Here is a 27,079-nt window from a genome sequence, read left to right on the forward strand (position 1 = left end):
TTATTACATTCATAGATGACTATTCAAGATATGAGTACCTATATTTAATTCATGAGAATTCTCAATCTTTGGTCCTTTTCAAGTCTTTCAAAGCTGAAGTTGAACTTCAACTTGGAAAGAAAATTAAGGTTGTCAAATCTGATCGTAGTGGTGAGTACTACGGTAGATATGATGGATCAAGTGAACAACGTCCAGAGCCCTTTACCAAATACCTAGAGGAATGTGGAATCGTCCTGCAATACACTATGCCGAGCAAACCCAACATGAATGGCGAGGCAGAAAGGCAAAATAGAACATTTAAGGATATGGTAAGAAGTATGATTAGTCATTCTTCTCTACTAGAATCCCTTTGGGGTGAGGCACTAAAGATTGCAACATATACCCTTAGCTAAAACCCCTTATGAGTTGTGGACAGGAAAGAAGCCTGGTATTAGACAACTTCACATCTGGGATTGTCCAATTGAGCCTAGGCCTTATAGGCCTAACAAAAGAAAATTGGACTCGAGAACTATTAGCTACTATTTTGTTAAGTATTCGAAGCGCTCACAAAGTTTCAAGTTTTATGATCCCACTTATAGATCACTGTTTGAGATGGAAAATGCTAGATTCCTTGAGGATGTTGAGTTTGAGGGGAATATAACATAAGGAAAGTTGTCTTTGAAAAGGAAATAGCTTCTTTTCCTAATGTGATTATAAATGATGTTTAGACTTCAATTCCTAACTTCAGTATTGAACCAATTATAGAACAATACAACATTGAAGTCCCCTCGTTGAACCTAAAGTTCAAACTCAACAACTTCAAGAAGTGCCACTAAGGAGATCCACTAGAGAAAGAAGAAGCGCAATTCAAGATGATTATATTGTATTTCTTCAAGAACATCATGATGATGTGGGTATAATGGAAGATGATCCAATCAACTTCCAACAAACTCTATAAAAGTTTTAATTCTAAAAAGTGGATAAATGCTATGGAAGAGGAAATAAAATCTATGAAAGACAATGACATTTGAGAACTTGTCGAATTGCCATCAGGAGTGAAACCCATAGGTTGTAAATGGATATTTAAAACCAAAAGGGATTCACATGGCAATATCAAAAGATATAAGACTTATCTTGTTGCAACGATTTTACTCAAAATGAAGGTATTGATTACAAAGAGACTTTTTCTCCGGTTTCATCGAAATACCCTTTCAGGGTATCATAACATTGGTAGCTCACTTTGATTTAGAGCTACACTAGATGGATATAAAAATTGTGTTTCTCAATGGGAACATTGATGAGACAATTTATATGGTACAACTAGAAAACTTTGTGTCTGGTAATTCAAAGTCTATGGTGTGCAAATTGAAGAAATCCATCTATGGTCTCAAGCAAGCCTTTCATCAATGGTATCACAAAATTCCATGAAGTGATAACCACCTTTGGTTTTGGGGTGAATATAGTGGAAGATTGTTTATTGTTTGAGGAAAAAGGAAGAGGAAAAATGCACTTGTCTTTTGATATACATTAATATCTATGCGTTGATGGTCATGCATTGGGCTGAAGAATATACAATATGCGTTAAGCGCATATGCGATGAACATGCGTTCCTGTCACAAGTTTTCTTGCTTTCTCACCAAGTATAACGAGAACGCAAGTTTCTCAGGATGATCCGAGGTCAAACACAGAGACTGGTAACTAAATGATGTTTATAAAGTAATGCGTTTAAGGCGATGAATAAAAGTAAAAAGACAGAAGTTAATGGATTATGCGCTACTCCTACTCCTAACTAAACAGATTGAGTAATGGAAGTCTGAGAAATGGTAGAGATGCTATAACTATTAACATGTAATAAGGTGAATGAAGAAACATAATTGTGGGTGAAATTAATTCACCGCATCATTATGCTTGGTCGCTAAAGTAATCCTAGCTCGCCACACTAACGCATCGCACACCTCTCGGTGGCCAGCCGCATGTTTATATCTCTATAATGCATGGTTGGATTGAGCATAAGATCATTCCTATATTTAGAAACACTGCTTACTGTGCTTAGTGTGTTCCACTACTTACCTTTTCAGACAATTGGTTATAGCTACTCAGCTCATAGACAAGCATTACGATAGCCTCACACCAAGCAAAGAGGATTAACTCACTATACTCGTGCAACGCACACCTCTCGATGGTTTGCTACATGTGTCATATCTCTAGGCCGCATGATTGAGTATGCGATTCTTGAAATTAACACATAACTCAACAATGTAGACAATGATGATAAAGAAGAAGATGATGATGAAGATGGTGCTGCAGGAACTAAAAAGATGCATTGATTACAAAATGTATTAATGTCTTAAGCCAAAATGTAATACAATACAGAGATAAGAGGAGAGGTGGAGGCTTAGATGTAAGCAATCTCTTGCTTTTCATCTGAAGAGTGTTAAGGCTATCGATGGTGCCATGGATGAGTGGTGAAGATGTCTCTCTTGAGCTCTATCTCTGGTGAAGCTCCAGCCGTCACTCGGAAGGGCTTGAGGAAGTGAAGAATTCTCAAAGAATCTCTTGCTCATGCTCTCATTTGTGATCACAAGAATCTGCCTAAGGCAAAAACTCAGATGGTTTGAAGTTGGGCTCCAAGGCTCTATTTATAGAGCTCAAATGCCGACAACATTGATAATCTCATTCTGACTCACTGCCACTTCTGCCGCAGTATGGGAAATGTTGGCATCATTTTATCTTGTTGACACTCCCAAGGTATGCGTTCCTACTCATTTCTTCTGAAGTATCAACGCATTCCACCCACCCTGCGATCAACCTTCTATCACTATTATCATTCTGTGGAAGCAACACTCCATGCGACGAACTAGTTTTCACAAAGATTAACGCATGCGGTCAATCTTGCAGCGATCTGGGATCAACACATGCAATCAATTCCTGCAATAGCTGTGAAAATAGACATTTTGATGCCGAATAACGCGTGATATAGGGTTAGTGAGGATTTTCGGTGCTGGTCGACGCAAGCTCATTTTTTCACATGAATTCTTGGTATTATTAACACATATTCTGCTTATTAGCGCTCATAATTCTAAGTAAAAGGCTACAATAACTTGTATTTCTACAAGCTATCATCTATATCACAAGTTGAGTGAGAGTAAATCAATCTTTTTTGTGTTATATGTCGATGACATCTTATAATAAGTAATGATGTAGGTTTATTGCATGACACTATTGAAGGAACTCAAAATTGAGAATTCCATGAGCGGGTTTAGATCGCTCTAATTTTCATAGTGATCAAAATATAAACGATATAATTCTAAATTAAAGTTATGCATAATAAAATTCAACAACAACATGACAACATGCTAGTATACAATAAAGCATAGAGAAAGGGTTCATTACCAGAGGAGGACGATCTTCGAATGTATGAACCCATGGCAGCGGAAGAACTCCACCGATCTACCAGCACCTCGGTGAGTCTCTCGTCTGATACTGCACAATCCGGATGTACACGATCAAGAAGTCGGAGACAACACCACCAATAGGGAGACCAGGTATCCTCGACGTCAAAACCCAGAGAGTGGGCTCTGGTGAGTTTGTAGAAGATGGAGGAGATGAATCGTGTAGACGACAACAGCGCACTGAGAAAGAACTTCGCTAACTGTATAGTGGGGATGCTTATCGTATAGTAAAACTACACGATCGTTTAGGAAAAACTGGACGATCGTTTAGGGAAACTGATGTACGATCGTTAAGGAATGCGTGAGTTAGAGATCGTTTAGACGACTGAGAAGCTATTGTATAGGCTCTCGATGATCAGTCTTTCATAATTTCTTTGGGTGCGGGGTTTCTTCTGCACGACTAAATTCTCTCACAAATTGAAAACGATTTTCAGCTTGTATCCCCATCGGTTACCATAACCTTCGGTGCCCACATTCCCATTTACTAAACGTGAAAATTGGTTAATTAAAAATTAATTAATCAATTAATTTATTAATAAATATAATCATATTATATTTATATCCTATAGTTTGATATCATATATCTACTATAGTATTTTTCCTATATTTGATAATAATCATATTTATATCTAATTTCCTCCAAAATAATTTTATCTCCATACATTTAGCCAATTATATCATACATAATTGCCATTCAATTAATATCATATAATAATTGTACTTCCTCTTGTCAATTTGAAACATTTCAAAATTAAACCCCAAATACTGGTTCTCGACTTTATCCAAGCTACCCAGGTGACCTAATTGACTTGTGGCTGAAGCTCCAACGGTACGTGAATAGCTGACTAAACTCTTTAGCCACTAGATTCACCATCCGTTAAGTATCAGTGATTCCACTAAAGACCAACAATTGAACTCTTCTTACTACAGATATATTTCTGTGTCCATTGGATATAACCAATCATGAGTACGATGACCCTTCATAGATGCTCGTAAGTACAGCTAGGCCAATTTACCGTTTTGCCCCTGTAGTTACATCTCACTCCTTAAGTACCACTGATTCCTCTAATGAACAATACAACATAGTCCAACTATGTGTGAACACCTCTCGGGTCAGGAGAAGGTGTATGGCACCACATTGTTCAAGCCCTGGAATCAGCCCTTAAGGGAGCCATCTATCTACATACCCCTACGCCAGGAAAAGAGTGAATTTCTTCTTGTGTAGTTAAGTTTCCAACTCCCAAATCAGACGTATCCCCAAAATGGTAGGTTTGAATCGACAACTTGGCCACTCGCACCCATACAAATCAAAAGACCGCCCTCGATGGTAGGATTTCTCAACTCACTCAGGATTGAGGTCATGTTACCTATGGTCATCCTAGTGAAGTGAAGTCTCTGTCATGAACGGTGTTATATAACGAGACATTAACACTTCGTGGTCAGGTCTTATACAAACTCTTTGTATAGGACGCCCCCGCTCACATATCCCCAACATGAATGATCAGGATTAGATCATATGTGACAAGCCACAACACTTGTGACCATTCCATAAAGCGGGCCGCGTCCGTAGTGTTACCTGGATAAGGTTTCCCTCCTATATCCATATACTACAGACCATTTTGGTTATCACTCAATACATGATCTACTTGTATGTCATCACATAAATGCTTGAGTCACATATAGATAACCAGGGATTTGATGTTTATTGGTTTGTGGTAAAGCAACTAAAACAAGTAAATGAGCAAAACAACAAGATGTGAAGTAAATATCATATATTAACAATCACAGGTGTTCGTATGTACTGTTTACAAACTACAGGACACGAGACTTTAGGGCATCAACCCCAACAACTATGAGATTTCTCAAAAGGAATTTTGAGATGAAGGATCTTGGTGATGTTTTTTTTTTTGTATGAAATTGAAATACTAAGATCGTTCTCAAGGTATTTTGAGATTGTCACAAAAGAACTAAATTGAAAATATTTCGAGTAGATTTGACATGAAAGATTGTGCACCAGGAGATACCTCAATTGCTAAAGGTAATAAATTTCATTTAGGTCAATGCCCTAAGACCACACTCGAGACTAAGGAGATGCTGAAGGTTCTCTATGTATCGGTTGTTGGAAGTCTAATGTACGCTCAAGTATGTATGCATCTAGAAATTGCATTCATAGTTGAAGTGTTAGGCAGATATTTGAGCAACCCGGAGATGAACCATTGGAAAGAAACCAAATGGGTTATGAGGTATTTATAGAGAACAAAAGATTATATGCTCGTTTATTGGAGATCAGACGTATTGGAGATCATTGGGTATCTGATTCCGATTATGCTGGATGCCAAGACACTTTATGATCCACTTCAGGCTATATCTTCATGTTGGCTGAAGGAGTTGTATCCTAGAAAAGTATTAAACAAATACTTATAGCTTCTTCTATCATGGTTGCAGAGTTTATAGCATGCTATGAGGCGTCCAATCATGGAATATGGTTGCGAAATTTTGTCACTGGGCTATAGATAGTGATTGGCATAGAAAGACCACTAAAACTATTTTGTCACAATAAGTCAGCAATGATGTATTCCAACAACAACAGAAGAATATGAAATCAAAATATGTAGATGTAAAGTTTCAGGTTGTTAAAGAAAGAGTTCAAAATGGTCAAATTTCGATAGAACACATAGGAATAAACTCTATGGTGGATGATCCATTGTCGAAAGGTTTACCACCTAAAGTTTTTCATGAGCATGTTGCTTACATGAGTGTTAGTCACTTTTCTGATTCTATGGTTTAGTGGAAGTTTGTTATTGAGGATGTTCTTTGGCTTTATTTTTTTTTTATTTTGTTTTATTATCTGAACTTTTTTTTATTTTTTATTTTTTTTTATCATGCATGCAGTTTAGCGATTGTGGTTTAGCATAAAGTTTTTAATAATGATCTCACTAAGAAATTTGGACTAGTTGAAAATAGGCATGGTCTAGATCACTTTGCATGTAGTTTTCATGCCATCCATCCATACTTGATCTATATCATTGAACGTATTGGAATTGGTGATCAAGAAAGGTTTAGTTACAAGGGTAGTAAGGAAAGCCACCTTGATTCGGTGCTAATACAGAAGATGAACCAAATTGAATTAAAGGGGAGTTCCATTATTGAAATAACCTGTTTATGCGCGCTTAAAGTTTATGTGATATAATTATATTAGGTACACAGACATAGCCCAAGTGGGAGATTGTCGTTAAACGTATTTAAATCGTAATACATATAATTAAAGTATGGGCTATGTATGTGGATTAATATTTTATCACATTGGGTTATTTTATTAGATTGAGCCCTATTATGGCTCTAGGTTCCTAATTGAGTATGGACTTAATGGATAGAAGCTCATTTCTAGTTAATTAGGATTTAATGGAAACTCTAATTGAACTAGTATATAAAGAACCTTAGGGCTATGGTCCCCAATATACCAAAACAATAAACACTCAATCTCTCTTTAATTCCATCTAAAGAGAGATCCCATTTAGTGCATTCAGAGTTTTGGTTGAGTAAGACAATAACCACATTATAATTGCTGTCAATTTTTGCAATGGAATCCAAGATGTTATTCTTGACAATTTAGCATAAATGATCCGAGGATTATATCTATTCACTATAGATTTAAAGTATTTTTGCTAACAATAACTACTGAAGTTAAATGCTTACTCGGAGTCACGATATCACAAGACTAAGTTATTAAACAAACATCAAAATTATATACAAAATATAATGTGGATTAAGAGGTTAAAAATCCGAATTCTGTACCTTGTGTTATTAAACCAAAAAAGAAAAAAATCTAAGCAAGGACGTCAATGTAATAATTCAATTTCAAGTGTTAACTAATCAAACTAAAGGCTAATGTTGAGAGTATAAACAAAGGCATACAGTTAAGGCACAAAAGACAAACACAACAATATAAAATTTCAACATAACAATTCAATCATAACTTAAAAAAAAAAACCCAATCAAATCCAAACCAAAACACCTAACATGCTTAACAATCAACAACAAGTATTGGTTATATCTTATTGATGATTAAAAATAATTAAATGTTATATCTAAAGATAGATCCTTGAAAAAAAATTGATATTTTAATCATGGTGTATAATAAATTTCTTTTAAAAAAAAATTATAAGTTTTCTTTAAGAAAAAGTTATATGTCCCTAAATTCTTTTTGGTATAATAGCCTTTTAAACTTTAAAAATACGTAACAAAATATAACATTAAAAAACGATCAAATTTATTAGAAAAAGAATTGGAAAGTAAGTGTTCTACCAGACGAAGAGAATTATTAACAAGTGTTAGATTTACTAAATACAAAATTGAAGGTTGACAGATATATTAGACTTTTTTAAGAAAAAATAATTAATTTTTAAACCATAAATTTGTCAGGTTGTGTCAATTTGTACCTCTAATTTTATTCAATTGTATCTGATACTTAGATAAAATATTGCAACCCTATCGGTCAACTAATAAAATTGTTGCAATTTTGATATAATAATTTCTCCATCCAAATATCGTTAAAAAACATGTTATCTTGTGCGCTCAACAAATTCTAAAACATTTGTACACTATGGAATTGATGATTTTCTTGCAACTTTATTTTATTGAAGTTAATGAGCTTATGAAACTTTTTCCACGCATTTGTTTCGGTTAAATTTAGTGAACAAATTAGCATAAATTAAGTCGAGAGTAAAAACCAACCCTTATTTAAGCGTAAAGTTCAATTTACACTTAAATAAGTGTCGGTTAAAATCAGTAAATAGCTTAGTGTAAATTGAATCGAAGGTAAAAACTGCAACACTTATTTAAGGCCACGTTTACATATTCGTACTGAAAATTGGTGTAATCGGATTGGAATTTCATTGATGAATCTATCTTAATAGACCTCAATCGTAAATGTAATTGGATTGTTTTTTATCACGTTATCTAGAATTATGAATTTGTCACTTTTTTGTTACCATTCTCGTTTAGGGTTAAACAATAACTTAACGATAATAGTAACAATAGATTTGACAATAAATGTGACAGATTCATAATTTTCATATCGTTATTCATAATTTTCATATTGTAACAATAACAATATCTGCAACAGTAATGATAGACACATAATTTTCAAGCGCAATTGAATTAACCACCCTTCGCTCGTCAATCAATTTACGTTTTTTCTATAACAGATTTGGATGTAGGTCCTAGATGTCAATAAAAGTACATAATATAAGTAAACAACATCAAATATAATTAACTGTGATCCACTTTTTTAATTAGGAAACTCTTACAAATAAAAAAATTCAAAAAATATTTACACTTTATAGCAAAAAATTCTAAAGTACTTTTATAGCAAAAAGTTCCTAAAGTACTTGTGCATTTGGAATTTTTTACTATAAAATGTAAATATTTTTTAATATTTAAAAAGATCTCTTTTTAATTATCGTTGATTTATTTCATTTTCAGTGGGACAAACGAGGCATTAAGTGTAAAGTCTAATTTACAATTTGGTTAAAATTAGTGAACAAATTAATACTTTCTTATTTAAAAATTAGTCAACAAATTAGCATAAAATAAGTGGAAGGTAACAACTACAACACTTATTCAAGTGTAGAGTCCAATTTCAAATCCAAATTAATACAATCCGATAAGTTTTGGATCAAAATCGATTATTTTTAGCTTCAAACGTTTCGAAAATTATTACTCACAAACTTAAAAATGGGAAAGCCTAAATTTGTAGTATAAAAAGAATTGAAATAATTATCCTGAAAACCTTTTACAATTATATTGGAAACTTTATTAAAAAAAATATAAATTGGAAACTTGGCCAAAAAAATGTCGAAAGTAATATCATAATAGGTAGGATACTAACAAAAATTTCTTTAAGAAGAAAGGTTGGAAAAAGAGAAAGAAAATGAGAGGAAAAAAAGAAAGAAAATGAGAAAAGAAAAATTAGAAAATGAGAAAAATAGACTAAACTTTCATAAAAGTAACAATTTAATCTCTCAATTTTGACTTGTAATGATTTAGTCTCTATACTTTCAATTTTGTAATAATTTAGTCAATAAACTTTATTATGTAACGATTTAGTCTTTGTACTTTCAGATTTGTAACAATTTAGTCTCTAACGTAATTTTTTTTTCTCAAAATTACATGTTAAATTTTAGTATTTTATGATGTAGACTTTGTATTTTATAAAAATATTGAATCTTTGATTAATTTATTGGTTTATTTATGCAAGAAATCTTATTAAATTTTAATATTAGAGGACTAAATTATTATATAGTAAAATTTAAAGACTAAAAAGTTATAAAATTTAAAATTTAGAAACTAAATCATTATATGTCAAAATTGAGGGGCTAAAATATTAGCGGAATAAAATTGATTTAGAAAAAAAAAAAAAAAAAAAAAGGAAGAAAGAAAAAGAAGAAGAAAAAGAGGAAAAGCAATGGAAAAGGGTCCAAGGCAAGTCTAGAAGACTTGGTCTGTAAGAAGCAAAGCTTCATGGTTCGGTTGTACAGATACAATACAACCTGTCAAATCCCACAATCATATAACCTCAAACTCCTCCATTTTTCTTCTTCTTCCTTCCATTTTCAAGGCCATCAAATTTGAATTCAGAGGAGCTGAGGAAGACGAAGAGAAGCCCGATAATGGGGGTGCCTGCAACTGCAACTTTGGGGGATAATTTTCTGAGAGAAAGAGCGGCTAAGATGAGAGAATCACTGCAAAAAAGCCAAACTATTACTGATAACGTCGTCACAATTCTCGGTTCCTTTGACCATCGTCTTTCTGCTCTCGAAACCGCCATGCGTCCTACTCAGGTTTGCTTTCTGTTTGGTTCTGTATAAAAAGGTGGGGGAGGATGATGAAAAGTTTCCTTGTCGAGAAATCTTACATGGCTGGATCGGTCTTCTTGGTTGATTCCGACCAATTGAATCGGTTGACTTCCTTTTTACTATGCGAGAATCGTTCATTTTTGTTTGGTATTTTGCTTGTTTCTCTTGAGAATCGAATTTCAGATCCGGGTTTTGCCTTTTTTGCTTTTATTTACTCTGTCTGCTCGATCTTGAGTTTGTCTATTTCCCGTATTTTCCGTGGTGTAGTGGTTTTGTTCTTGATTCTTACTGTTTAGGTTTGTAATTATTTTGGGGAATTTGCAGATTAGAACTAATTCAATTCGTAAAGCTCACGAGAACATTGATAAGACTTTGAAGGCTGCGGAGGTTATTTTAGCACAATTTGATCTCTCTCGTCAGGTTGGTCTTTTTGATCCTTCGAGCTTGGTCAGTTCACTTGCTTAGTTATTTTTTCATCCATTTAGTTGTGTAAGAGCTTAAAAATCTTATACCCATTCTTATCACAAAAAAAAAAAAAAAAAAAAAAAAAAGGAAGAAAAAGGGAAAAAAGGGGGAAAAAAAAATTATTGTAACCAACAGCCACATGAAGCTGATACCAAATGTACTAATTACGGTTGGTTGGGTGGGTGAGGGAAATGATGCCTTGTCAAGTATAACTGAATAATGAATATCATGACTTGAAAGATAATATCCAAAGTGATATGAGAGAAGTTTGAAGCTGCATTTTCTTGCTTTTCATCAAACCCAAAACTCTTATGTGTATATCTTTCAATTCAGATTCTCAATAAATAGTCTGATGGCACGAAATTGTGTGTGTGTTTTTGGTTCTTATTACACTTGATAAATCTTCTAAGAGCATTTAATCATGATGCATGGTGTACCCTTGAATCTTACCTTACCCAAGAAACAAGCAAAAGAGTAACGTTGCTAATGATGAAAATTTTTGTTCCATGCCAAACTCTTTTTGTTTGTTTGTTTGTTTTTTCTTTTTTTTTTTTGGGAATTCCTTGAGGCCAAGATCTAAAACAAGTCAATATTATGTGATGTAAATTGATTATAGAAAGTTTGTTATGAATGAGGATCTAAATTACCAATGAGAGGGGCCCATTGATTTTGAGAAAATCTGTTTCAATGGGGCCTTTCTTGATGAAGTTTCTAGAGGATGGGCTTTGGGATTACGAGGATGGGGGTTTCAGCAGGATGATCCTTTATCCCATTTCTGTGTGGTTGTTGACGTCCTTATCAAGTTAGTTCGTCGAGTATGTCTATGGGATTTGTTGAGGATTTTCATTTCGGGAGAGGGTAGATTCACCTTTCTCATCTTTTATTTTCTGATGGTACAATTTTTCTACTCGGATAAGGAGTAGCTGAGTATATTGGTGATCTTCCTGACACCTACGTTGGTCTTCCCCTGGGATGTTAACACAATCCTGTCTCCTTATAGTACTTGAATCGTGGAGCAGGTTCAAAAACATGTCCTTGCTCAGAAAAAAAATACCTTTCTTTTCTTAGGGTTGTAGACATTGAATCTTTATATTGGAATTCCTCTTCATTAAGCCATTCATGGTTCCTGAAATGCAATTTGATTAAGCTGAGTGAATCAAGTGATGTGTGCACGTTTGTGTCGGGCATGTTAGTTTAGAAATGTCTGTTATTTAGATGAGTTATATTTAGGACCTGGTAACTAGTAGCAATAGAATTTGAAAACGAAGAGTATAAGGAACAATTAATGATGGTGTTATTTATATGTACCATTTTTTTATGCATTAGAATTTCTTTCAAGTAGTAAGTGAAGTAACAAGTTCTGGTTAAAAAATGTAATAGTCCAAGAGAATTATTACGGATGTGTGAAGGAAAATCTTAAAATATAATAAGATCTTCGTTATAAAATTAAATTTCCAAGTCCAGAAAAATATAATTGGCATCTTATATGTTTTGCTTTCATAATATTTTATGGAATAGAAATTATATGGACAACTATCAAGGGCCAGCTAAAATTGTTAGGTCTTAATGTTGAAGATCTGGACAAACCTCTGAATGTGGTTAGGTGTGCGTGTGACCTGTATTGCATCTTGCTTATTAACTATTGTTCTGGTGTGCAGGCAGAAACGAAAATACTTAGAGGGCCACATGAGGATTTGGAAAGTTATCTCGGGGCAATTGGTCAATTAAGAAACATTATCAAATTCTTTAGTGGCCATAAAGGTTTTAAGAGTAGCGAGGTGGTGCTTAACCAGGCAAATAATCTGCTTGCAAAAGCCATCTCAAAGCTGGAAGATGAGTTCAGACAGCTATTATCTTCCTACAGGTTTCTACATTTTTTTTTTGGAAGAAAGCTGCATGCATTATAAGAATGCCTCTATATTGACTCATGAATTTTCTTGGAAGTACAAAACATCTCTTATTAAAAAAAAAAGTCATTTGTAGAACCACCGCAAATCTCTTTCATTTTTCTCTGGGATTGTTAGCTTTTTTCCCATTAAAAAAGTGAAAAAAAAAAAAAAAGGGAAGAAACCACCACAAAATCTTACTTGTTGATTTCTATCCTTGTCCCCTCTTTCTTTCTTTCTTTCTTTTATAAGAAACAGAGATATTCACATAGACAAAAATGTCAAAAGAGACAGCCTAAAGGCCTTGCGCGGATGAGAAGTCCCTAAACCTAAGGGGGAGGAGCATTCCATCAATTTCTGTCTTTAGTTATCATTGGTTGAAAAATATAAGAAGTAATTGTGTTCAAGTCACAAGAAAGAAGCAAAAATACTTGAAAGGGCCACATGAGGATTTAGAGAATTATCTTAGGGCAATTGATGAATTACGAAATGATGTTAAATTCTTTAGCAGACAGTCTTTATGCATTCATAAATGAGAATAGAGAACATGGTATGAAAGGTTCTAAACGTTATTTATTTATTTGTTTTCGTTTTTTTTAGGTGGTAATATTACCTTTTTAGTCCTTATGTTCCTTGAGTTTAAAGAATAGGTGCATTTGGTTGTTGGATTTTCAAATTGTACCTTTTTAGTCTAAAAAATTTTAAGAATAAATTAAATTAAAAAATAATTATAGGGATAAGAGGTAACTTTTAAAAATTAATTTTCTTATTTTTTCTCTCTATATATATATATGGGTATTCTCTATATGGGCAGTGCATATTACTGGAGCTTAAGTTTTCACATGTAGTTTTTAATATTTGTTGGGGCAATTCAGCAAACCTGTGGAGCCTGAGCGTCTTTTCGATTGTCTGCCAAAATCGTTGCAACCATCCTCAGAATCTCCTGGCCATGATTCAGGTGGAAAGAATCACTCCTCAAATCATCATTCTGCACATCATGATAATAGCTTAGAGACTGCTGTCTACACACCTCCCACTCTCATACCACCACGTGTTCTACCACTGCTGCACGATTTATCACAGCAAATGGTTCAAGCTGGTCATCAACAACAAATTTTAAAAGTCTACAGGTATGAAGCTCCATTTTTCTAAATAAATGTTTGTAACTGTAAATTTGACTTGATTTTTTGTGCATGTTTCTTTGTATCTCCATTCTTATATTGGTGTACTGAGGGCCAAACCATATCTCGAGGAACTTATAAAAGAACCCTATATGAACTGAAGAAACTTATCTATTTCGACATCATTGACATTTCTTCTTGAGGGAAAAATAGTATGGTTAAAGAGACGATGCGACTACTATGATCTGGCCAGAACGTACTCTCAGGAAAAGAAATTCCCAACCCAAACATCTTCTCTAAAATGACTTTATATCTAAGAAAAAATTTCATGAGAGAGAGAGAGAGAGGCTTATCTCTATATCTTCTTTTGACCAGGGATACCCGTTCAGTCGTTCTGGAAGAAAGCCTACGAAAATTAGGAGTTGAAAAACTTAGCAAAGATGATGTCCAGAAGATGGCATGGGAGGTTTTAGAGGCAAAAATTGGGAACTGGATTCATTTTATGCGTATTGCAGTAAGCACATTATATTTAATGTTTAGTGAGTTTTTCTTGTGGCTTCCAAATAAAATTTATGCTTAATCACAGGTTAAACTGCTGTTTGCTGGTGAACGAAAAGTTTGCGATCAAATATTTGAAGGCTTTGAATCGCTGAGAGATCAATCATTTGCAGAGGTTACAAGTAGTAGTGTGTCTGTGCTATTCAGTTTTGGGGAGGCGATTGCAAAAAGCAAGAGGTCACCAGAAAAGTTGTTTGTACTTTTGGACATGTATGAAATTATGCGAGAGCTTCACTCTGAGGTATGACTAATGCTTTTGCTTTCACCTGCATGTTGCATGTACCAGTTGTTATCCACCATCTAGCTAGAGTTCTGTTTGGTGGTTGCAAAATGACGAGCTTTTCCAACTCAACCACTGTCTCCTTTCCTCTGAGCCCTGATGAAAAGAAAAAAAGTTTGTACTATAACCTTCTTTGTTGTTTTTCCTAAAAAAAAGTCTCTTTCTCACCTGTGTCATAAGTGACTGTCGATCTATCACATTCTTTTGACCAGTCATATCATTACTCTAAAGAGAGATCTCTTTTTTAATTAATTACTGCTGTTTAAGGACTTTCCTTTCTTTTGCTCATTAGGTTTTATTTTGCTTGATTGGAGCCCCCTTCCTTTAGTGAGCTTTTTTTTGGCTGCCCTTATTCTTCATTTTTTTTCTCATTCGGTTTTTATCAATAAGAATGCTTCTTTGTTGGATTTTTATTACATATATTTCATTTATCCCTTTTCAAATCATATCCACCCGTTGGGTGGGGTGGGGGTGAGATGTTCCATTTCTTTCAATGCAGCTCACTTGAAGTTGCGTGCATATTTTCCTTGCATTTTCTGGCCTTTAGGACATGGACTACCAATATGGAAAAATGCTTCCAATTAGTAAAAAAATGGGTTCCCCATTAATTTTTTCCCCTTTGCTATATGAAAACTTCAATTACTATACAACTAGACAAGACCTGTGGACGGCCACAAACAATTAGATTACCATATATTTGTCTTAAACTTTTACTTTTCCAATGACAGACTGTAAATTTTTATCCAGTTATTGATTGACATTTTAACTCGTACAGATAGAGACGATTTTTAAGGGTAAAGCATGCAATGAGATCAGGGAATCTGCATCGGGTTTGACCAAACGGCTTGCACAGACAGCTAAGGATACATTTGGTGATTTTGAGGAAGCTGTTGAAAAAGATGCCACAAAAACTGCGGTGTTGGATGGAACTGTACATCCTTTAACAAGCTATGTGATTAATTATGTCAAATTTCTTTTTGAGTAAGTAAATCTTATGCCAACTTCTGGATATCTAGGAATTCACATTTTGATCCATATGGTTTGATTATTTATACATGTTTTGAGGGTCTAATCTTATTCATAATGAAAAGCAGTCGATTTTATTCAACACTCTCCTGCAAAAAATGTTCTTCACCATTTATTACTAAAGTCTCTAAAGACTATCGATGATGCTGTTGCTTCCTTGCTCGTTGCCAATTTAAATTAGTTCTTTTTTCTAGAAAAAAAATGTTTCAATAAATTTGGTTTCTCATTTAAAAAAACGGAAAACATCATTCTGCATTCTTAGTGAATCTTTAGATGCTTTAGTTTGCTGCCTCTGGCCCTCTGCTATCTCTTCAGTTTCAGTCTATCTACGTTTTCTTACTAGTGCTTTTGTTGATCCACAAATTTCCACTTGAAAATTTTCAGCTATCAAGCAACCTTGAAGCAGCTTTTTCAAGAATTTGAAGATAGTGGTCAAACTAATTCCGAATTGGCCACTGTCACAATGCAAATAATGCAGGCTCTTCAATCTAATTTGGATGGAAAATCTAAGCATTACAGAGATCCTGCTTTGACTCACTTATTTCTCATGAACAACATTCACTATATAGTTAGATCTGTCCGCAGGTGCGCAATACACATGCTATTTTTAGAACTTGTTTACTTGTGCAAAACTTGCTACTTATTAAATGATGGTCTTTGTAGATCTGAAGCTAAAGATTTGCTAGGGGACGATTGGGTTCAGAGACATAGGAGGGTCGTACAACAACATGCAAATCAGTATAAAAGGAATGCTTGGTCAAAGGTGATCAAATATATATGTATTGACTAGAAACACATACTTTTTGTTGATAGTTAAAACATTACAAGCTTGACTTGTAGAAACAAATAAAGTAAACCCACTAAAGCCCATCGTCTTTGGAGGTCCAAAGTTCGTGAATTTTCTTTAAAGCTTAGTTTCCTTGTACCTTGTTGTCCTTACCAAAAAAAACTTGCAGATTTTACAATGCCTCTCTGTTCAAGGGTTAACTTCATCTGGCGGTGGCAGTGTACCTGGTATAGATGGAGGAAATAGTAGCGGAGTTTCTAAGGCACTTATTAAAGACAGGTTACCGTCACGATAACTTTATGTCACTAAATGTGTTTGTCAGTTCACTTTTCTTTCTAATACTTTTATTGTAACTCGAGTATTGTTTTATTACCAGGTTCAAGACTTTCAACATGCAGTTTGAGGAACTGCATCAAAGACAATCTCAATGGGCAGTTCCTGATACTGAGTTGCGGGAGTCTCTAAGACTCTCAGTTGCTGAAGTCTTACTTCCTGCATACAGATCCTTCCTAAAACGTTTTGGGTGTGTATCCCTGATCCCTCTCCCTTTGATGTTTCTGAAATATTTATGGCTATGTTTAAAATTAGTCGTAGTTTTAATCGAGTATCGAATTGATGTTGGAATTACCTTGAATCTGTTATTTTGCACTCTAAATGACCAAGCACGGGTTTCGCTAAACTGTATTCATATTTTATGTTATTTACGATGTTGGCCTTAGCGTTTAAAGGGATGCGCTATATATAAACCATCTTAACTCTAGTAGTACCTCTGCAATAAGATATTTCTATCTAATTGATCTCTCTCTCTGCCCGTGGATCTAAAGTGAATCATGTAAATCTCTGTGTTGATCTTTACTATTTACGTTTTCTCGCTTTCTTTATTTGTTAATTTCATAATGGATGTAAATGTTTTAGTTTGACGTCCTCTGTCATTCTGTCGATATTGGAGCTTGTGCATTTGCTCATAACAATATTTCCTCACATTTGATTAAATCTGCATTTGTTGTCACAGGCCACTGATTGATGGTGGAAAGAATCCCCAAAAGTATGTTAGATACCAGCCAGAGGATCTCGAAAGGATGCTCGGAGAATTTTTCGAAGGGAAGAACTTGAGTGAACCTAAGCGGTAGATAGGCAGTTCGTGGTCTCTTCTCTGGCGCGAAGATCAGTCGGCTTGGTGACTTACAGTCATTGCTTCAAGTTGCTCCCTGTTTCTGGAGGTTCAAAATCTGAGGTTCCTTCTTTTCATCAAGTTGGTGATGAGTCCTAGCATCATTGCATAAATTACAGTGTTGTCAGCACCTTGGCCTTTTTGATTTTTTGCCTTTTCCCCTGCATGGGTTGGATGGTTTTTCCTCTTTATATTATTTTTTCTACAATGTATATATAGGAACTTTGTGAAGTTAGTGTTCTTTTTCTTTTTCTTCTTTCCTTGTATCCCATGTGAAGATGTCATTCATGTATTAATATCAAGCTCACAAAGTCATTGTTGTTATATTAGTTTGAAACATTCCATCATTCTCAAGGATGTTTTCCCCCCTTTAATTGTTATTTTAACATTATTATTATTCTTTGTAGTTCTCTAAAGGCATTTCTTTGCTTTCTCTCCCTCGAGGGTTTTTGTCTTGGGTGCATTTTTTTTAATAATTCTTTTCCATGTGTGACTAATGGATGCATAGAGATGAATATAGTTTGGGCGGTAATAAGCATGAAGTCGAGAAGTTGAGAAATTAAAATGTTTCTTTTCAACATCATTCACAAACAACAAAATTTTGATTTGATAGTAATTTTTTTACTACAAAAATGATTTACATCTTAACAAACCAAAATTCCTATTGTCTTTGCACAAAATTATTCCTATAGCTTGTAAAGTTCTCTTCCATACACAAAAACAATAATTTTAATGATACTTGTTTTAAGTTGTCTACCCTCCATGGTTATTTACTTGGGTGTGAATAATTTTAACATGTCCTTTTACCTAAGTTATCTAGAAATTAATCTTAAAATGTATATTAAAAAAAATATCGTTTTTGCTCAAAAAGTCATCTTTTGAGTTCAACATGTAGAAAACCTCTAAACTATGGGAATAAACTGCTAGCTAGATACAAGGGTTATTTAGTAGAGTAAAGCCCAGCACCCCCCCCCACTAGACAACTTTTTCGCACTAAACCTCCATTCGTTGCTCGTAAAAGTAGAATTTAGAAGTCGAGCAGAATTTAAAAATTATATGAGGTCCATGAAATATGATTAATAAATGAGTATCATTTGATTGCTAATGAAAATATGATTATAGTAGGTACTATCGTAGTATTACAAATTTTCTCCCTATTCTTAAAAGTATGTTAACGCGCCAAATAAGCAATGAAGATAGTAGGTAAACGTTTTACTTTGTTTTATATAAAGCAAACTATAGAACACACCTCTAAAATTTGGTAGTAATTACAGTTATAGCTTCAAATTTTTAATTATAAAAATTGAACTCTCAAATTTATTCAAAGTGTAAAAGTTGGACCATCAAACGTAAATAAGTTTGAAAGTTCAATTTTTATCATTTGGGATCTGATTTCTACTACTATTTTAAGGTTAAAAGTATAATTGTAATACTTGTCTAAATTTGACAATTCAATTTTATAATGGAAAGTTTGAAGATATATTTGTCATTACCACCCATATTTGGGTAGTTTTTATAATTTGTCCTTTTATTATATATAATAAAAACATAACTTTTGAAGAGAGAGTTTAGATTTGAAAGGGCAAAAAAGATGCCACGTTGCGCGCCACTGAAGGCCACCTCAAAATGAAGTTGTGGAGGCTGAGGCTTCCGGCTCTGCTTCGCTGCCGAGAAAACTGGACCATTCTCGAAGAACCACTCTCGCTCCGGTAATCATCAACTTATTTTTTCTTCGATTCACTCAACTGCATATTTATTTCATCATTCTCTTCATCTTCTCTTTATCTGGAAATTCCTTCTGTACTAGGCTTCGTTCCTTACTGTTCCTAAAAATGGCGGAATATGGTGAAATCACAGCGGATCCAACCATTGAATCCTGCAGCAAGGAGGGATGCGATTCGAAATTCACGAAGCATTTCGCCGATGATATCATACCTCACATCCTCAACCTGTGAGTTCCTTTCTCGATTCTCTCTTGTTTTTTAACTCTTTTTTTGGTTTTTGAATGATGAGATTATCCATCTAGGTATGGATCTACTGCAACGCCTCGGGATTTTGAAATCTACGCTCCTGATGCTTCGTTTGAGGATCCACTTACAAGAGCTTACGGGTATGTATTGTTGGATTGAATTTTAGAAGATGAACTTGTTGATTTTTTATTCGTATATTCGAAAGAGCAATTGAAAGATCATTAGTGACTACGAGGAGTTAAGCATCATTTGTTTTGTATTAAGTCGTAATTGTCTATTTAAGAGTTGCTCTGGTTTTCGGTTCTGCAGAGTGAAGGAAATCAAATCGGCATTTTATTCTCTGTCCAAGGTTTGTATCACTTTACACTTTTGGCAATTGATTCCTCTCGACATATAAAAACACAGCACGTTTACGATTGTAAGTTCACTCAACTTTGATTCTTTTCTAGAGGAGATATCTCTTTTCTCCTTTGAAATTGCTGATATGAATACTGTTGTTAACGCAAGACCTTGCACTTTGCTCACCTACATTGGTTTATCTCCTCACTCCCTCTAAAACATGGGTACCCCTAGGAGCTCAAACCTATAGCCCAAAGTTGGAGTACAAAAGGGAGGCTTCATTTTCAAAATTCTCCAATGTGGGATTCTCCAACCAAAGGTTGGTTCCCTCTTATTTTGAAAAATAAATTTTCACCCAACAATCCCCCACTTGAAAATTTAAACAAAAGAGAGAAAAAAGTTTTTCATCGAGCAGTTTCAATCTATATAATACTGTGCATAGGCAAAGGTGTCTTACGACTTGAACCTTTACCTAGTGTAGATGATTCAAAATATACTAGAGTAATCCCTGGTTTTGAACTCTATCTCTAACAGCATCTCACACATAGTGTCATTAGGGTGTGGTTCGAAAGTCCGTGCTTTAAGGCCTAGTACGTGTATCCTGGTTTAGTGAACGCTTCAGAGAGCTTGCCTAAAAAACTCCATAGGAAGCGGCCCCCACTTCCACATTCACATAGGTGAGTCTATCAAGAGTACTTCTGTAGCTAGATACTCCACTTGTCATCAAGTATAGATCTCATTAAGAACTGAGTTCAACCTTTCTTACGCTTCAGGTATCATGCTCAGACTCTAAGTTATTGGAATGAAATTCTGTGTTTGGTTTAGCATGATTCACCGTATATCACTTGTGATAAGTTATTACCCGTTGAACTTGTTTCTTGGGATCTCCAGTCTACAGGTTGGGTTTTCCTCACAGTGATTCATCTTTCTATAGGCATGAGTCTCAGGGGTTTTGAAAACCTTCTCTCTGGCCAGTCCTTTCGTCAAAAGGTCTGCCAAATTTTCATCAGTTCGTATATGATCCACTCTAACTGCACCAGTAGTGAGAAACTCTCTAAGGTACTGTGCTTACGACGTATTTGTCATCTCTTTCCGTTAATAATGGTTCTGAACTTTTGCGATTGTTGCAGTACTATCGTAATGGATCAATATGGCTGGTATCGGCTCTTTCCATAAGGGAATCTTTGATAGCATACTTCTAAGGCAACCTGCTTCTTCACTAGCTGTTGCTAGTGCTATCATTTCTGATTCCATCGTAGATTGAGCTAAAATAGTCTGTTTCTTGGGACTTCCAAGAGACAACTCCACCTGCTATATTAAAGATATAGCCACTTGTAGCCTTTGAATCATCTGAAAGAGAGTTCTAGTCAGCATTGTTGAACCCTTCAAAGACAGCGAGAAACTTTTGATAATGTAATCCTAGATTTTGGGTTTTTTTCAAGTATCTCATTACCCTTTTTATAGCATTCCAATGCTCTTTACTAGGTCTGCATGTAAACCTGCAAAGTAATCCTACAACATAAGCTATATCAGGCCTAGTGCAGTCAGCAGCGTATTGAAGACTGCCTATGATGCTTGCATACTCAGATTGATTAACACTGTCACCAGTGTTCTTGAACAACTTAATACTAGGGTCATAAGGAGTACATACTGGTTTATATTCAAAGTAATTATATTTCTTTACAATATTTTCTATATAGTGAGATTGATCTAAAGAAATTTCCTTTTCAGACCTATTCACTTTTATGCCTAAGATTACACTAGCTTCTCCTAAGTCCTTCATGTCGAAGTTTGCACTCCATATTGATTTCACATCATTTATGACGTGCAAGTTCGACCCAAAGATCAACAAATCATCTACATATAGACACAAGATAGTGCAAATGTTATTTTCAAACTTATAGTAGATGCATTTGTCACTTTCATTAACCTTGAAACCTTTAGATAGGATAAGGTCATCAAAATTTTCATGCCATTGCTTAGGAGCTTGTTTTAGTCCATAGAGATATTTTTCTAATTTACACACCTTATTTTCTTGAACATGGACTACAAAATCCTCAGGTTGTTCCATGTAAATTTCTTCTTCAAGTTCACCGTTTAGGAAAGCGGTCTTTACATCCATCTGATGTACTACGAGGTTATAAAGGATAACGAGAGAAAATAGGACGGATTGAGGTAATTTAGTGATAGGGAAGAAGATGTTAAAGAAATCTACGTTTTCTCTTTGTCTAAAACTCTTTGCCACTGACCTAGCTTTAAATTTGTCAACAGTTCCATCAAGTCTAAGTTTCTTCCTTAAGATCCATTTGCACCCCATTGTCTTGCAACTCGAGGGTAGGTCTACTAAGTGCCAAGTCCTATTTGACTCAAGTGAGTTCATCTCATCATTTATGGCTTCTTGCCATAGGTTGGCATCTACTGAGGACAGGGAAACTTTTAGATCTTTAGGATCTTCTTCTATATTATAGGTCAGGAAGTAATCCCCGAAATCCTTGGCAGTTCTAGCTCTTTTGCTTCTTCTAGGTTCTGGGTCTGTTTCCTCTGTAAAGGTAGGATTTCTAACTAGGGTTAGACCACTGGATCTCGAGCCCCTACTATTCCTTGATTTAAAAGGAAATCTATCCTTAAAGAAGTCGACATCTTTTGACTCAATGATCACTTGGTTTACTAGATCATAGAACCCATAGGCTTTACTATTTAAGGCATAACCTATAAAGACGCACTCATAAGCTCTACTAGCCAACTTTCTCCTTTTCAGGTCTGGAATCCTTACAAAGGCTAGACAATCCCATGTTCTAAAATAAGACAAATTTGGTTTCTTATTCTTGAGAATTTCGTAAGGTGAAGTATTGTTTTTAGACTTTGGGATTCTATTTAGGACATAACACATGATAAGGATGATTTCACTCCACCAATAAGACGCGACTCCTGAACTAAGTTAAATAACAACTACTAGCTCAGCTAAAGTTCTATTTTTTCTTTAAGCTTTTCCGTTCATTTCAAGAGAGTAAGGTGCGATCTTTTAGTGTATTATTCCATGTGAGTTAAAGAATTCACTACAACTGTCCGAGTTGTACTCAGTTTCCCTATCACTATGAAGTATTTTAACCTTTCTATTAAACTGATTCTCTACTTCAGAAACAAATAAATTAAAGGCATTAAAAGCATCACTTTTGTTTTTCAGCAAATATACAAAAGTAAAATCAGAGTAGTCATCAATAAAAGTAATGAAATATCTTTTATTGTTCCTAGTCAAGATGCCTTCAAATTCACATAAATCAGAATGAATTAAATCTAAAGGCTCAGAAATCCTAAGTACAGATTTATGCGGAATTTTAGTAATTTTAGCCTGACTATAATGCTCACATTTATCAAATTCAGTCGTGGATAACTTAGGTATTATTTCCAACCTAATCATATTACTAATTAAATTTTTACTCACATGATAGAGTCTAGCATGCAAAACATTCATAGAACACAACATATACACAGAAGATTTCATTTTATTAAGGTCTAAATTTTATTTAAACATCCCTTAGTTGCATACCCTTTCCCTACGAATACATTATTTTTGGTAAGGGTATATAAGTTTGCCCCTATAGTTTGAGTAAACCTGACTTTATTGAGGAGATAGCCTAAGAAGAAATTCTTTCTTATCTCCAGAGTGTGCAAGATGTCCTTCAACGTAAGGGTCTTCCCGGAGGTAAACTTCAACTCCATCTTGTCGGTTCCAGCAACTTTCGTAGAGTGGCGATCCCCCAACAGAATATTCTTATTCTTAGTTTCAATATAAGTTTTAAAGAGACTAAGGTCGTGACAGACATGGCGCATAGCGTCAGTGTCTATCCATCACCATTCACAACCACTGATCACATTTACTTCTGTGATCATGGCAACTAACGATTATTCTATCAGGTTCGCCTAACCAGCAAGATGACGCTTGTTCCTACAGTTCCTAGCTCTGTGTCCAAATTTATTACAATTAAAGCAGAGGAACTGTAACGTTTCTCCTGATGGGGGTTTCTATTTTTTCTGTTGGTTCTGGTTGCTGGAGCCACGGTTCTGACCTTTCCTCTTTGTTCTCTTTGATTTTTTTGTCAGGTTTTACCATGGTAGAGGTGAGTTTCCCAAGTATGGCGTTCACCTCTTCCGTCTGGTCCTGTTTCCGGGCTTCCTGCTCAATCCTTACCCGGGTGATAAGACTCTCCAAGGAGAACTCCTTGGTCTTATGCCTCAAAGTGTTCTTAAAGTCCTTCTACAAAGGGGGCAGTTTATCAATAATAACAACATAAATTTTTTAAAAATTAAAAAAAATAAAATTTTAGCAAACGGAATCTTAATTATTGCAACGATCCACCTAGAACTTGAGATAACGGCTCATCAGTTAAAATAAAGTTCTTACATAGAATATCTTTCTCCTCCCAGTCGAAGAGGTCTTAAAATTATTGTTAACGGCAAGACCCTCTGACGATGAATAAAATGGTCAGGTCACAATGGTTGAGCAAAGAACGGAACCCAAAACATGGGTACCCCTTGGGGGCCAAACTCATAGCCCAAGGTTGGAGTACAAAAGGGAGGCTTACTTTTCAAAATTCCCCAATGTGGGATTCTCCAACCAAAGGTTGGTTTCCTCTTATTTTGAAAAATAAATTTTCACCCAACAAATACGATTATCAAATCAGATAAAGTAATTTGACTCGAATTAATTGGTGTTGATTGTAATCGAATAATAAAAAAACTCAAGCTTATGGGTTAGGGTAAGTTGGAGGGTGTAGTTGGAGTGTCTAACTTTAACACTTATTTAAGTTTGAGGGCTTCATTTTTGTAATAGAAAATTTGACGGTATAATTGCAACTACTAACGTATTTTAGGGTGGTTTTTGCAATTTTTTAAAATATTTTTTACTTTTTTATACTATGCATCAAATTGATATTTTAGAGATACTCTAGTATGAACTAGAAAAAACACATTCGCACATCTATTGGATACCAAATTCACATTATAAAAAAGGAGATTTTCACAAGTAAAAAAATAAGGGAAAATATTTACATAAATAGCAAAATTTAATTATAGTTGTGATGGCAAAATAGCAAAACTAATTATAAAAGTCTACCAAATAGAAATTGATAGAAGTCTATCATTAATAGAAGTCTATTATCACCGATAGTATCAATAATAGAAACTGATGCAAGTCTATTATTGATAAAGGGTGATATAGAAGTTTAACAGTGTAGTGTTTTTTCTTACTATTTCTGTAAATAGTTTGATTTTTTTTTCTATATGTGAAAATTCTATAAAGAATACCTTAGAATTTCACCTTTTATTATACGAATGAGCTTACCCTTACAGCTCCACTCCTATCAATATAGTGGATTTTTATTAAAGGGATTTGAATGTTTAGGGGGTAGAAAAGATGAAATCTTCTCTAAATAATCTTCTACTTTTTGTTGCAGTTTTTAAGGTTTTTTTTTTTTTTTTTTTTTTTGGTACTCCTCAGGTCTTCAATGAATCAAGAATTGTGGAATATAATGTCAAAGAACAACTTATTTCCCCTGGAAAACACGAGGTGCATGACCAAGCACAATCACTATTGTTTTCTTCTGTATCAATTTATTAACGTTTATAGTTGACAAGAATTTCAATTTTGAACACAGATTATAGTCGATAATAAGCAACACTACAAGTTTATGGGAAGAAACATAGATTTGGAATCACTCATCAAGTTGCATGTTGTTGAAGGAAAAATAGTTCGTCATGAGGACTGGTATGTTGGCAAACGTTTTTCACCTTCACATTTCTTTGAATTATCTTCTTGCCTTGAAGGGCATCTGCCTTTTGATCATTCTTTTGCTTACAAGTTGCTGCCTTACATTTTGAACTTCAATACATCCTATGCTGCATCGATAGAACCCAAGTATATTGAGATATAAACAATAACCGAATTACAAGATAAACCTAATTTTAAGGTATTTTGACCCTCCCAATCTTGAGATCACTCTCAAGTCCTACACTATCCAAATATTGCATATCTTCTCCATTTCCTTCTCTCTAACAACACCCTGATACTATTCCTATCATGCATCCATTCTTGTAAAATCCCCTCCAATTACACAGGAAAGCAAAAGAAAATGTTTGTTACATGACGAACTGTAGTTAGATTTTTGAGTAGTCTGGACTGCACGAGAAATTATAAAACCTTAAACCAAACGGATCTTCAACTGTTTGACTATATACTATAGTTGTTATTTATGTGATAATTGAATATGGGACTTTTTATCAGGTGGAATAAGAAACCACTTTTGAATAGAGAAACAGTACAGTTACCAATGGTTGGTCGAATTTTGGAAATGACTCGGAGATGTACGATGTTGGCGACTCATGCAATGATGAGATTTGGAAAAGATTAAACTCTATCAAGCCCATCCAATACACTGAACCATTATAGTTTAGAGTTACACTTTGTATCTCCTCAATGGAAAAGAGAACATTAGTCAGTCAATTATAACTATTACAAGTTTATATTTTCTCAATTTCGTTTTGAAGATAATGTACAACGGTTGATCATTCCTGTGTAGCTTCTTGAGTATGGTCATGATGCTTTGATCCTTTATTTTCTGCGAAAACGGTTGATACGCTATTAAATTTATTTTCAATTATTAGCTTAAATTTTCATGTCAATTAGTGATTTAACATGGTATAAGAGTAGAAGGTCATGTGTTTAAATCCATGCCATGTTATTTTCTTTCCAATGAATATTTAATTTCCACTTGTTGGATTTTCTACAAATTTTCAACCTACAAGTGAAGGGATTGTCGAAGTGTAGCTATAATATTAAATTTATGTTTATTGATGGATTTTGGCTTGGTATGGTCTAGCAATCAAATTTTGTTCATCAACATGAGAAAGAAAATTGTGAATGATTCTAGTTAGGGGTGTAATTGCCTCAGCTTGGCTCAATTTAAGCGTTGAACTTTTAATTTTTCATCTAACACTTTTCTCCTATCAAAATTTGTTGAAGTTTAGTTTATTCTACAACGTAAAATTCCTTGGATCTTGTAGAATGTGAAGGATTGAAAAGCGAGTGTTGCAAATCTCTCTCCGACGATCAAATAAAATTTATAAATCACTAAATTAAAAATTTAAACTAACTAGTAGCACAAGTTAGTATAGGCATACACAAGACATTAA

General features: G+C 34.5%; 2 protein-coding genes across 6 annotated transcripts; both read left to right on the forward strand.

Annotated features, from left to right (window-relative positions):
* The first annotated feature begins 9,899 nt into the window (after positions 1-9,899).
* LOC120081452 (exocyst complex component EXO70A1-like) lies at positions 9,900-17,968 on the forward strand. The gene is made up of 12 exons (XM_039036330.1): positions 9,900-10,273; positions 10,613-10,708; positions 12,412-12,617; positions 13,515-13,769; positions 14,136-14,274; positions 14,347-14,559; positions 15,374-15,579; positions 16,009-16,209; positions 16,288-16,387; positions 16,581-16,690; positions 16,788-16,934; positions 17,424-17,968. Exons 1-12 carry the CDS (start codon positions 10,103-10,105, stop codon positions 17,539-17,541), a joined length of 1,962 nt encoding a protein of 653 aa, XP_038892258.1. The 5' UTR covers positions 9,900-10,102; the 3' UTR covers positions 17,542-17,968.
* Positions 17,969-19,130: 1,162 nt separating this feature from the next.
* On the forward strand, positions 19,131-26,618 carry LOC120081562. Of its 5 annotated transcripts, none has more exons than XM_039036557.1 (10): positions 19,131-19,291; positions 19,390-19,533; positions 19,609-19,692; positions 19,862-19,901; positions 23,555-23,594; positions 23,993-24,084; positions 24,379-24,512; positions 25,389-25,457; positions 25,546-25,655; positions 26,172-26,210. In XM_039036557.1, the coding sequence occupies exons 1-9, from the start codon at positions 19,209-19,211 to the stop codon at positions 25,550-25,552; spliced, it is 693 nt and encodes a 230-aa protein (XP_038892485.1). In that variant the 5' UTR covers positions 19,131-19,208; the 3' UTR covers positions 25,553-25,655; positions 26,172-26,210. The 5 variants fall into 5 exon arrangements, with proteins under 5 accessions (XP_038892485.1, XP_038892487.1, XP_038892489.1 ...); XM_039036559.1 differs by having other exon boundaries at positions 23,993-24,009; XM_039036561.1 differs by lacking the exons at positions 23,555-23,594; positions 23,993-24,084.
* Positions 26,619-27,079: the final 461 nt, after the last annotated feature.

Source organism: Benincasa hispida, chromosome 7 (genome assembly GCF_009727055.1).
Source record: "Benincasa hispida cultivar B227 chromosome 7, ASM972705v1, whole genome shotgun sequence".
Lineage (NCBI taxonomy): Eukaryota > Viridiplantae > Streptophyta > Magnoliopsida > Cucurbitales > Cucurbitaceae > Benincasa > Benincasa hispida.

Excerpts from the sequence above, each read along its gene's own strand:
- LOC120081452 (XM_039036330.1), top strand. The coding sequence starts at position 10,103 with ATGGGGGTGCCTGCAACTGCAACTTTGGGGGATAATTTTCTGAGAGAA. Across the intron at positions 14,560-15,373 it reads TGCGAGAGCTTCACTCTGAG|ATAGAGACGATTTTTAAGGG; the intron begins GTATGACTAATG and ends TAACTCGTACAG. Across the intron at positions 16,691-16,787 it reads AAGGCACTTATTAAAGACAG|GTTCAAGACTTTCAACATGC; the intron begins GTTACCGTCACG and ends TTTTATTACCAG.
- LOC120081562 (XM_039036557.1), top strand. The coding sequence starts at position 19,209 with ATGAAGTTGTGGAGGCTGAGGCTTCCGGCTCTGCTTCGCTGCCGAGAA. Across the intron at positions 19,693-19,861 it reads CCACTTACAAGAGCTTACGG|AGTGAAGGAAATCAAATCGG; the intron begins GTATGTATTGTT and ends TCGGTTCTGCAG. Across the intron at positions 19,902-23,554 it reads CATTTTATTCTCTGTCCAAG|AGTGTGCAAGATGTCCTTCA; the intron begins GTTTGTATCACT and ends TCTTATCTCCAG.